The sequence below is a fragment of the Anser cygnoides genome, chromosome 4 (assembly GCF_040182565.1).
Source record: "Anser cygnoides isolate HZ-2024a breed goose chromosome 4, Taihu_goose_T2T_genome, whole genome shotgun sequence".
In the NCBI taxonomy this organism is placed as follows: domain Eukaryota; kingdom Metazoa; phylum Chordata; class Aves; order Anseriformes; family Anatidae; genus Anser; species Anser cygnoides.
Genome location: NC_089876.1, coordinates 2,565,282 through 2,577,896, shown reverse-complemented (window position 1 = coordinate 2,577,896; position 12,615 = coordinate 2,565,282). Strand labels below are relative to the sequence as shown.

General features: G+C 38.6%; 1 protein-coding gene and 1 non-coding gene across 5 annotated transcripts in view; one reads left to right on the top strand and one right to left on the bottom strand.

The window, feature by feature from the left end:
* The window catches only part of DNAAF9 (dynein axonemal assembly factor 9), a 74,723-nt gene that overhangs the window by 24,983 nt on the left and 37,125 nt on the right, over positions 1 to 12,615 (bottom strand). For all 4 annotated transcript variants that reach the window (XR_007170048.2, XM_066997069.1, XM_013182288.3 and 1 more), the window contains exons 19-23: positions 12,090 to 12,140; positions 11,176 to 11,263; positions 7,297 to 7,400; positions 3,810 to 3,956; positions 157 to 245 (exon numbers count right to left, since the gene is read on the bottom strand). Coding sequence is in view for 3 of the 4 variants with exons in the window: in XM_066997069.1 (XP_066853170.1) it covers positions 157 to 245; positions 3,810 to 3,956; positions 7,297 to 7,400; positions 11,176 to 11,263; positions 12,090 to 12,140 (479 nt within the window). In the remaining variant the exon portion in view is untranslated. The remainder of the gene's footprint in view (positions 1 to 156; positions 246 to 3,809; positions 3,957 to 7,296; positions 7,401 to 11,175; positions 11,264 to 12,089; positions 12,141 to 12,615) is intronic.
* On the top strand, positions 7,952 to 8,034 carry TRNAL-CAG (transfer RNA leucine (anticodon CAG)). Its single transcript has one exon. It is a non-coding gene; the product is annotated as a tRNA-Leu (tRNA).

The window sequence follows — 12,615 nt, the reverse complement described above, 5'->3', positions numbered from 1 at the left end:
TTCTTTCTTTAAGCCAGATGTCTACATAACTAGCACAAAAAAAAAGTGAGTGTCGCACTAAGAATGCAGAGATTCCTTTTTGAAACGTTGTCAAAAACTGAATCTGATGGTAGCACACAGTTAACATGGAATCACACTTAAGCAGCATGAACTTACAGTCTCTTCTGTGCCACTGACAGAAATTCTTCTTGGACAACTCTTAAACATAATCCTGAGTTTCTCTGGTTTTGCCACGAAGAGAAAACCTGTAACAAACCAGACCTACTTGTAAGTGTCATTATTTTGGAATTTTTTTTTTTTGAATTTAAGAATGACTTTTATTCACTTAAAAACACTTAAAAATTTATCTTATCCAATCATTAAAATAATATTTCACAATATTAGTTTTGCTGAAAATATTCAAAATATGGAAGAATTCTCTACAGATCTGATCTGAAAACCTCAGCTATATTGGAACTACTTGAAGAAATAACTTTACTAAACAGTCTGGCTTCACATGGGTCTTTTAGTCATAGCATTTCTTTACTAGAAATGGGAGGTATTTATAGTCCAACAGCAGTGTATTAATTCAGTTCCTGCTGTACAACTCCTCTAAGTATTGTTGTAGTTTTCATTAGGTAAGATTACAGCAATCATATTTCTAGAAATTTAAGAAAAATTCTCTTTCTATGCAAGAGAAAAAGGAGGCATTCGTTTCTCTGGGGAACAACATTTGGCTCACATCCTCCTGCTCTAGCCAAGTCACATTAATATGAATGGCATTCTGAACCTAGAAATCAGATTCAGATGAATCACACAGTATTTAAGTGTTCAGTATTTCCCTTCTTTTAGTAAGTAAAGGCAACAGCCATTGTCATTTTTCACAATTATTTTCTGCAAGACAAAACAATTGAGGAAGGACAAGACTGCTTTCCATTAACAAATCGGCATACTAAATGCAAGGGTACTGAGATAAAAAACATTAAAATAAAATAAACTTCTGATATTAACAAAGACAGCATTGCTCATGTAGAATGAACCATGCAACCAAACAAATAGCCACTTCAAAACTAAGGCAAATGCCTACAAGGGATGGAAAGAAGGACTGGTAAACAGAAAAAAACATTACTTAGAAGTCAAAGTGCTAGGGATAAAGCAAAAACGTAGGTCAGACTGAGCCAGAACTTGAAAAGGAAATCAACAAAACCGGAAACTGTCCTTTTTGTATGACTTCAAGGAAAAAAGAAAAAAGCTGCTCTCTGTATGTCCCAAAACCTAATAAAGTCACCTCAACTTTCAATTACAGTGGAGATGTGAAAGGCACTTTCCTGTCTTTGCAAGATCTTCACACCGGATTCTATTCCTGTGTGCTCAAGATCTTGCAACCAACATTGCAGTTACAAAGAATTTGATACACTCAGATCTGGAGGGATGGGTAATTGCCATTTCCTATTTCAAGGAGGCTTGAAATAATTAAGTCATAGTTCTAGTGAGTCTGCTAAGTGAGATATCCTGTCATATGACTGGAGAAGACTAAAACCACTATCCGTATTTCAGTGAATCTTTGCAGCTACAGGTCTGTAAAGCAACTATTAAGCCTACGCAACTTCAGTGTTATGCAGAGATTTAGATAAAATTTTGGAGGAAAACAATAAATACCTGTAGTTAGACACTAACAAAATATAATACCTGACTGGCATGGCTTACACAGCAAGGAACACTTGGTCTTACGGCTAGTCTTCATTCACGTGATAGTAGCTCCTAGACAAACAACACGGTTCATCTGCTTGAACATGAGCAAAGCAACTGGTATGGTGCCAGCCAGTTGAGAAACTGCAACTTAGCTGCTTAGTGAATGCTCCAAAAACACCATCCATAAGGGATTTGGCAAGAACTGAATTGACAGCCTTGTAGGGAAACTAAGCTGGGAGACAGTCGTACAGCACTATGATGTTTTACAGAAAAAGTCTAACAAATAAGAACGGAAGAAACAGAGAAAAATATGAAGAAGGTAAGAAGGTAGGAATGAACACTCAAACTTCTGGAATCAGATGGACAGTCAGTGGGTATCAGAAGGGAAGGACCTGAAGGTGTTTCTCAAAAAAAAAAAAACACACCAAGAACTGTTAATTCAAGGCAGCAGGGCAAAGCAAAGGCAAATGAAGGATAACAACTTTTTCTGAAGATAACTTATACTGCATCTATACAAAACCCAAATACCCTCATATACAATACTGCACACAATATTGAATATCTGTAGCCAAAAACAAAAACAAAAGAACTATTATAATGATCAGAGGAAAAGAGAACATTTTATAATAATAGACTAAAAAGGATCTGGTTTTATTTTGTCAGACCAAATAAGCCAGAAAGAATAGGTCTGAAATCTCTGAACAGCTCAAGCATTTCCATTGGGAAAACAAAATAAAAGCAGGTATAAAAGTAGACCTAATAAAATAGGCTAAAAATTCAAGAGCAAAATATTCACAACCACTCACACAGTTGAACAGTGGGAGGACTCTAAACACTTAAGATAAAAGGAGAAATTTTATGGAATCATTAATGCTACCAGTGGGGACTGTACTCACTGAGCTAGGTGGTCTTTTCCAGTCCTGGGCTACAATCACACACTAAAACCCTTGCAAAGTCCTAAAATCTCCAGGCTCATTTCCTCAAAAGTGCTATTGTTATAAAATTTCGTTTATTAAAAGCGCATCTGCATTACAATGCATGAAGCCAACCTACTCAGAGAATAATACAATGCCATATGGGATACTTAAAGACTTAAACAAAACTTCCCTAAGGATCACGATCCAAATGTGTCTAACCACGAAAAAACACAATGGAACCTCTGCCACTGCATACAATTGCTGCAGCCAATTATACACCAGTACTACATTTAAAATGCAACTACTAGAAAACAAGCTTTTAGAGCAATCGCTGACTTCAGAATACAAAACGAAAGCACATGGTGACTATTAAACATAAACTACACAATCACTACAAATACACACAAAGTTTCTCACACATGCAAGTTCCTAAGATCAGAAGCAATCATGCTCCTGGGAAGGACTACACGGAACTGCTATCGGTCACATAGAAAACCCAAGTTTCTGGATGGAAAAGAGCCTCTGGAGGTCTCCAGACCAATCTTCTGCTCCTAGCAGGACTACTGCTGGCAGCACAGATCAGCTCAGCTCAATGGATTTATCCAGCCAAGTTTTCAAAATCTTCAAAAGTGGAGACTAAGTTTCTGGGTGGCCTGCTCCAGTGCTGAACCACCCAACCTCTTGCTGAAAAGTACCCTCCTAACATCCAATCTGAACGTTCAAAGTTGCAGTGTATAGTTACTGCCCCTTGTAATCTGCCACTAATGAAAGAAGTTCATTGCAACAGTCCTTGCTACAGTCATTAACTGCTACATCTTGGTTCTGTATGAAAGATAAGCAGCCTCAAAATCACAGACACCTCTCCATATCTTCTGTCAATACCATACAACTTCATAGAGGTTTTCAGTGTTCTAACCTGTTGCTCCTTCAGTACTAATTGCTTCTTCTCCTTTCCAAACCATGCTGGTGCACTGAGATACAGGAAAAGGTTTTGCTCGTGAAGAATGAGGCAAGAAAGATGTCATACTTCAAACTTTTCTGAACCTACTTATCAGATGACAAGCTGATCTAACATAAGAAGGAATATACTCCTTTTTTTTTTTATAAACAGAAATATAATTAGTTTACTCGGACATTAACATTTACCCTTGCCTCTCATCTGAAACACAAAGAATAAGTGTTTGGGGTGGGCTAAAAAATTGCTATCTTTATTTACTTTACCTGTGAATAAAAAGCTTTATAAATCTTCGTTTTGGGGAAAAGTGCAATCATCAAAAAGTTATCTCGGGTATGGAATTCAATTGGTAGATGAGTAAGCAAGGAGCTTTTGAAGTCTATAAAGAGAGCAGCAACAATACTGGTTGAATCCTAGAAAAAGAAGAAACAGGACAATTTATAAATAACAGTTATTGAAAGTGGAAAAAAAAAGGCTTAATATATTATGACTATAACAGTTCTTTTCTGGCCTATACTACTTGGCTTGGCACACATGAAGATCTGAAGGTTCATTAGCTTGCATATCGCTGGTACGGCAAATAATCACCTGCTGTACTTCTCAGTTTCTACTTTGCAGCTATTAGCAATATTGTACACTTCAAAGAAAACCCCTGAGATTGTTCACATATGCTTTGAATCCTCAAAAACCAAAAGACATACAAAAAAAACATTCGTATTTTAATATCTACTCCTTTACCCCCTTCTTTTCCCTCCGCCACCAACACCTAGAACTTTAGGCCTTTCCTCTACTAACTGCTAACGCATAACAGAGCCACCTTTATCTATACCTGTACATCTCCTGACACAAGTTCCTTAGAACAACTTGAATCTGTCAGTAAAAAGATTAGAAGGATGGTGTGGTGCTACTGCAAACTTTTATACCACTCTCTTCAGGTTCTGACCCGAAAGAAGCCCCACTGCCAGCAGGTACATCTGTCAGGCCCAGAACTGAAAACATGGGCTGCTCTCATGTTGAAGTGTCCCGTTTCTCTCAGATTCTACAAGGAACACGAACTCCACTGAACCTCTTGCTTCTTCACCAACAGAAAGCTGAAGCCTTCAAAACCAGTCTCTCTCAGAAGCACTGAACAGAGATTATCTAATTTTTCCTTCTAAGAAAACAAGAGTGGCCCTGGACTTTCTGGATTTCGAGATAGCCATTAATGTACAACTTGGCAGGATGATCGAGCGTTTCATGCTCAAGTTTCAACCTGCAACTCTCTTCACACCAAAATACTGGACACAGAGTACAACCCAACAGTGAGAAACATCCCCGGAAAATAGGGGTTCCGTTACTCAGTGTACAAATCAGAATTTGAGTAACATCCATCTTGGACATGGAGAAAGAACCCTACTTCCTGATTTTAGAGGAAAGCTCCAAACGGGGAACATTTACATAAGAATCGTTATCAATTAAGAAACATTTGCAAATGGAACCTCTACCCTTCACTGACTCAGGGATTAATTATGAAAGTAATCTTCAAGTCACTGAGGTAACTGAAGAACATAAATGTTTTGAGAGAACAATTTCTCCTAAGAGAAAATGACTTTTAGCTCATGGCCCACAGACCCCAGGTCCTGTGGGATAACTGGAAGATTTAATGACGACTGAAGTATGAAAACTCATACATGCTGCAATCTGCATATGAAAAAGCACAACAGAACATGTTCCTCCTCCTCCTGGAAAATGTTTAGCATGCCACAAACTGAAAAAGGCTGAAAATAAACATCAATATTCCCCACGGGCTTACGGTTAAAAGAATTAATTTCCAAGTTTTACAAGATGTTAATTCTGTTATGAAATCTAAGTATTACTTAATATTTGTTCAGTTGATAATAAATGACCAAAATGAATATTGGATTCAGGTACTTAAAAGCTTCAATCCCTGTCTTAAATAAGACTCTAAAACCAAGCATACAGCATCTAATCTTTATACAATAAAGATGCTTAGGTAAAATTTCAGCTACAAAAGAGAAAGAAATAAACCTGGGAATTTAGAGACTGGGCGACAATGTAGTCTGTTGGATTTATTTATTTTTAACTTCCTAGGATGGCTGGTGCTAGGCCAGAATGCAGACCAGTACTGCCTTACATCCCGGCGATGTACGTTTGGTTGTACCAAGATTGCGATGGGATGGTTATTGCTTTAGACATTCATGGCACAGTTTTGTGAGCAATCTACTGTACCCTCTATGCGCTGGATGCCTGTGAGCTCCGAGGACTTCAGGAGTTTAGGTGGCAGCTAGGCACCTGGATTCTCAGAATAGAGAAATTTGCAGCATGTGTTGGAGGCAGAAATACATTTTCAAGTCAAAAAGAGGAGCATCGAGCAGGCATCATGAGACAGCTGCTAAGAAACCGTACTCTGCATCACTTAAAGTCTCTGTATTTTTTATTTTAATCCTAGCATTATCATTTACTTTCCATCAATATTGTTGCTGCAATAACGTTCAGCAAAAGCATAACAATTAGCCTTCTTCTCCTGTCACTTAACATTTAAACTCTCCACCCTTGTATTATGCCTAGTCAGTTGAACAATAAAATGCTCTCTGTCAAGGTTTAGCTTTACACAAAAATCTGGCATCGGTTCAAGAATGATAGCCAGGTCCCATAAATAGCTAGTTTTACGAAAGTGAGTGTCTTGAATCAAACAATAGAAGGAAGGTCAGCGTTAAAATAGCTTCTTAAACTACCACTGGGCAATTAATATGATATACAAGAAAAGGCAGCTAAGGTAAGATTCTCTTCGCTCATCTCAATTGAATAGCACTTTTATTGTATTTTACTGTTTTCCTCCATTATACGATGAAATTACAACTACACAATGCTTTCTGGAGGTCACTAAGCAAATGTGTAATGCTGTACCTGAACATAATAGAAACTAAAGGAAATAATTTTTTTTGTGTGCGCGCTTAGGAAACAATAACCAAAATAATGTCTTTTCCATCCTGAAAAAGTGATAGTTAACCCAGCGTGCCTGCCTTGAAGAGGAAAAAAAAAGAAAAAAGCTGAGTTGCCATCATCATCCTGGCTCTATTCCCACTGAGCTAGAAAACCGAACTATTAGCATGGCAACTTCACAAAGCTGAGTGAAGAGATACTAAGCCGATCATAGTCATACACTTTTGTGATTCCTAACACTGGCTTTTACTGAAATTACTTGGAATATGTATAGTTACAAACAGCATGCCTCCCCGTCTCATCTCTCAGCCTGGAAAAGGCGAACCAGTCACTCCCTTCACCCTGTCAGCTACACAGTGCTCTACGACAGGAGACAGACACTGCTCGTGACCTCCCCAGAGATAAGAAGTACACAGCCACGAACGTTTGGTTGAAGGTTAAATGTATTTTGAATAGAACGCAGCATTTTGCTATCTAATATGCTGTAGGACTTCACAATGCCTTGAACTTTTCTCTACCCATCACTTAAGACAGCTAGACATTTTATGAAAGCTATGTTCTGCAGTTCCAATAAAAAGCAATTTTACAGACTATTAAGAACACTAATATAAAATTCTGTCCTTGGAGTTTAGCTAATCAATAATTGGTTTGGCTACCCAACACAAAAACGGTAGATATTTGCATCAGTTACTAGTTTTACACACGCTTATAAAAATTCAACTGAAATTAAACATTTTGCATTATTAACATACAAGTAATTCTGAAATTTGATAAAAAGTTTGTGACAGTAGGAACAAACAGAACACTCACCCCATCATAGAGACAAAGGGAATTCATATGGTCCTTTGAAATGGAAATGCTGCCATGGTGGGGGTCAGAAAAGAGAATACCATCTGAGAAGAAGTACAATTTGCCTAGAATGTGAAAGAAAAAAGTAACTGAGGTGCGTACCAATATTTCAATATCATATGATGGATGAATGCCTCTTTCTCAGGAATAATCTATGCTCTTCCAGAATTTTGTCATACTTAACACAGAACACATTTGAGTGAAGATCTGCAATAGCTTCTAGGCAGCATTCAGAGCACAGTTATCTGCTCTTCACTGGATCTCACTATCAAGGGCAGGAATTGTGACCATGATTACATTTGCTTTAATCTTACCCCTGAAGCCCACTACCATAAATACCGTGGTTCATTTTTTAGGGTTGGGGGAAAGGGGGGGGAAGGCGGTCAGACTTCCAGCGAAGAGCCAGCATATTAGTACAAACCACGCAGACAGCAAAAAAAAAATCTCAGACAACAGTTTGCCTTTACTCCCTCACCAAGACAGAGTTGAAAACAGAAAAGCCCTTTACCAGCAGACTTGCCTGTCCTTGCCCACACCCAGAACCACCCGTTCACACAGATCCCCCGTACGCGCTGCCATAAATCCTTGCTCACTGCTTCCCCTGCACAGCACCACAGTCAGGATGGCCGAGCGGTCTAAGGCGCTGCGTTCAGGTCGCAGTCTCCCCTGGAGGCGTGGGTTCGAATCCCACTTCTGACAAGTTGCTATTTTCTTCAGGAGCCGCCTGGGCGTGGGGCTGGGCACCCTGTTCTGGGGGTGCCGCTGAGGCAGGGGTTGGACCACAGGGATCTGGGGTCCCTGGGCCCACTCTGGGATCCTCAGGGGCAACTGTTTCTGGGCTAGCAATTTCCCTGGAAGCTACTGACTTACAGCTGAGAGAGACACAGAGTTCATTTTATCTCCTTTTTTCCTGACACTTTGGCTCTTAGCAAATCTGATGACCAGGGAAAGCAGCTGGAAAAATGAGAAGCGGCAAGGCTCAGTGGTATAACAGAAAGAATATTCCAAAGCTTTGCAAACCGACATTAGCAAAAAGCTAGTTTCTGATGGTCCTAAGAAAGCCATAAACAGAAAACTAAGTAGGGGCTGCCAGCTGGACCTCTGCTACCAGTGCTAGACCAAGCATTAAAAGCAGGATCACATCCCATACAGGCAAGCATGTGAGACAGCAAAAAGGACAGGGAAAGGTAAAATAAAGCAGCTTTACTCAGAGCTGAGCTCTAAGAAAAAGCAAAGCTCAGCAGCAGAACACCTACAAGATACGGCTAAACTTGATTGTACATCCAGCTCAATCAAATAATGCTTTGAAGAAACAATACAAAATGAAGGCAAAGAAATAAGATATTTTCCTCTTGAAATGGCAACTCAGTAAGACCTTCAAAACAGTTTAAGTCCTAATACTGAAAAGAAGCTTGGTAAGAAATCACAGTATCTAAGTAAGTGATTTCAACAGTTATCAAAAAAAATGCTGTTACCCACAAATGCAACAGTTTTAGAGTGAACTTTCTAGTTAACACTAAAACAGTGCTGCAAAGACAACTACTCTTGTAACACACAGACACTATTTTGTAAGCAGAGCAATCACAAATTTGAGGTCCGAATTCAAAGTAAAATGGAGAGAGACTAGGTGTCAAATAATCCACCACATTGTTCAAATAACTAGAAAGTTTCACACAAATAAATCAGATGCGGAGGTTTCACAGTCTATGTAGACAAGAATTTCATTGCTGACAAAGGGCTCACAAAATTCAAAAAGCACAACACAACACAGGTGGTATTTTGTCGGCTGAGGATGAAAAATGGCCAAACACAACATTAGGAATACATTTCTGCCAAATTTCACAGAACGTCCCATTGACAAATCTGAGAAATGGGGAAAAAAGCAGGAAAATTAGATATATTAATTCTTTTCTAAAAGGAAAGGAAGCCAAAAAGAATAGTAATTAATCTAAACCAATATTGCCCCCTTTAACATTAAAGTCAGTAAATTATATCAAGAACAACTTGATATACCATTTGTACATTTTTCACAAGTCACAAAAAAAATCACAAAAGAGGCAATTTAATTGGTACGAGCGACTGACTCAGTAAAGTTCACCCCATAAAATTCCAGAAAACATTAGACATGTTAGCATACTAAGGAAGAGGCTTAACAGCCCAATTTTATTCCACGAACTTTAGTCATGGATGTAAAGCTTATTACAGCACGACAAATGACAGAGAGGAGGAGTGCCTGTGTGACAGCATCTTTTTCACCTCGCCTTGCCAGGCTAGATGGCTGCAGCCCCAGCACAGCCCAAATTGGAGCACAGCAAACCATCTTGCAGCACACATGAAAGGGAACGAGATCAAGTTCATTTTCACTTGACACCTGAGAAAATATCTCACTCGTTGAAGTGTTACATCATGGCCCTTATACCACCTACTTATAACTCTCCATCCCAAGAGCTATGGAAACATTTAACTTAGCAAATCTACCAAAAAAGGGAAAAAACACACTGCTCCACTGAGGCAGAGACAGACAATTTTCACAACGCTAAGAAAGCCATTGACTCTTCTTCTCCCTGACTATTTACCGAGTGAGCCTGCACCCACAGCACTGTGTTGCAAAACAACAAAATAGCTAAACATGTTGTTCCGCGTTAACTTTTCCTTTAAGACCTATTAAATTGGAGTGAAAAAAAATTCCAGTATGTGAAACTTGCTGTTTTATTGCTATGAACATCATTATTTGTCTTCAATAGTCTTAGCTTTTTTCTTTTGTAGTTACGCAAAGTATTTTCCTCTGAAGATTGACAGCGTATACTAAGCATTCGGACATCAGCTGGTCATCTCCTGCTGCATCAATACTGTGACACCAGTACCTTCTCTGGACAGAGGAATATAGAAGCAATATGCCTTAAGAAATGTTTTAATTCAGTAACTTATTCTCCTGAGTTTTTTCAAGGCAAAGCAAGGCACATTAATGCAATGCTTCGGTGTGAAGGAAGATCCTGCCAACAGTCCTCCTAAGTTGTGTTCTTAGCACGAATATCCCGGTAACATAACTAAAGTTCTTCAGTGAAAATGCACCAAGACAAGCGGTCTATCCAAAATCATTGCTTGTCATTTTGTGTCAGAAAACAGTAACTTCACCGAATCTGAAAAATACTGAGAATGAGCATCTTTCTGTTGCACAGTGAGCATCTGTACTAATAAAGTTCCTGAGTGAAAATGACAACGGAAAAAACACTGGAACAGCATGTCAGCTCCAGGCAGAGGCTTTGGTAGATGCAAAGAACACAAGGCTATAAGTAAATTTAGAAACAAATCACAACACACAGGCAGCGTATCACGCTGCCCAAAAGGTACTTACATGTTGGCCTTCACTTCTTATGTTGGAAGCCCACAGCATAATGTCACTACTTTAACGCCCAGTCTTTCTAACCTGATGTTCACACAGGTACAGAAAAAGCCAAACCCACATACCACAACACTCATTAAGGGGAGAAAAAGCCAGTTTGTGCATTCTTTTGTACTTTAACTATATCTTAATAACTATAACTGTCTCCCAGGCTCGCAAAGAATAATTTTCTCAATCATGCGATGGGAGCTGCATGTGCGTCAAAAGCAAGTCTATAGCTCTGATAGCAATTCTTCTTCTACACCTAGGAGTTCCAAGCAGAGGGGTTGGGGACAAAGAAGTAAAACACGGAGTTTAGCAAGAGATTTACAGAGGCAAGTACAAGGAAAGCAGCTTAAACTGATGGTACAGATCTGTGAATCCCAGAAACTGCGCATCTCATGTTCAAAAACACAGAAGCTGGACTAACTATATAAACAATTGAGAACACATCTCACCTTCTGCAGGCATGGCCTGTGGATTGCTAGAATAAATATATGCTCCATCACCTCCAGTAAGTAAAGTGCCCAGAAAAGATTTGTCTTCCTGAACAGGATAAAAAAACAGAAGTATCACAGACCACATCATAGACTGCAATCTAGACAGGAATATTTTCACGAGAAAAGGTTTTACTACAAGAATAAAGGATTTTAAAAGTTCTGACAGACACGGTTTAAAAGAGCTTAAACTGCACAGATACAGAAGAACTAGTGAAATACACCGTATGTCAGGAGACCAATTTTTAGAAGCACCCCCTCCGCCCCCCCGTTGGTCTTGCCAGCAGCTATTAGGTTACAAGTTATTGTCGCAACCACAAGGCACAGCTTTTTGTTTTTAGATTGTCAGCCTACTGAACTCAAAGTATGCTACAGGAAAATGAAACTATTTGTAATGAAGATTCCTGGGAACCGCAAATTAAGCCACAAATGTGAAACTCATGTGGTTTAAGACGTTCCCAGATCCCAAATTCTTTTCTTTTTCATACTGCTTAAAGTGTTTTCCTGTAGACATTTAGCATGCTAATTAAGTTAAAAGAAAGTTGCATGTAAAGTGGCATTGAGGTGGTTTTTTTTTTGAACTCATGTGCTCCAAGGGTAATGCTTAGTGAGACTTCCATGGAATCTAAGCCTTATTAGAACTTTTTGCTCTTGGGTTTTGCCATTCTTGGAATGAAAGAAAACCTCAAACTTTTACATACAATGCATTTCTTTTTTTAGGTCAAAGTTTAAAAAAGACAAGATAGAACAGATAAAGACTTTCACAGAAGAGGAAAAAAATGCTAAAAGCCAGTTTTACTAGCAGCTAAGATTTTGGGGATATTGGTTCTTGAAAAAAATAACCTTTATAATTTAACTAAAAAGTTTAGTTTTACCTTTAATATTAGCTGTGCTTTTTCAGACAGTTTCACATCACTATCTTCAACCTGCAGCCGAAAAAAAGTTTCCCATTGTACTGTTAGTAGATAAAGCAAATTAATTCAAAGAGAAATCTTTAAAGAAGGTTCAAGGCAAACAAGAACCTTATAGACCACTGACAGTTAAAAGTCCTGACCAGACTGCTTCAAAGACAGCTTTGTGCTTTTCAATACTGTGTTACCACAGGACTGAAATAATTCTTTGAAATATATTCAAGGAGATACTCCCCATTAAATTGTTTTTGTAGACTAAAACTGTATTGTATTAGACACAAAGGAGTGTAACTTTTTTTTAAAAAAACACTATTATTAAAGTACTTCAAAAGTATTGACTGCCAACTGGCATAATGTTGTCCATCTTCTGAACGTTCATTGAAATTATAACTCACAGTTTACTATCTTACAGGTCTGCAAACAGACCTTTGTTGGGGCAGACACTGAAGTGACCCCACAACAAACAGAATTTTCAAAAGTTATAGTGTGT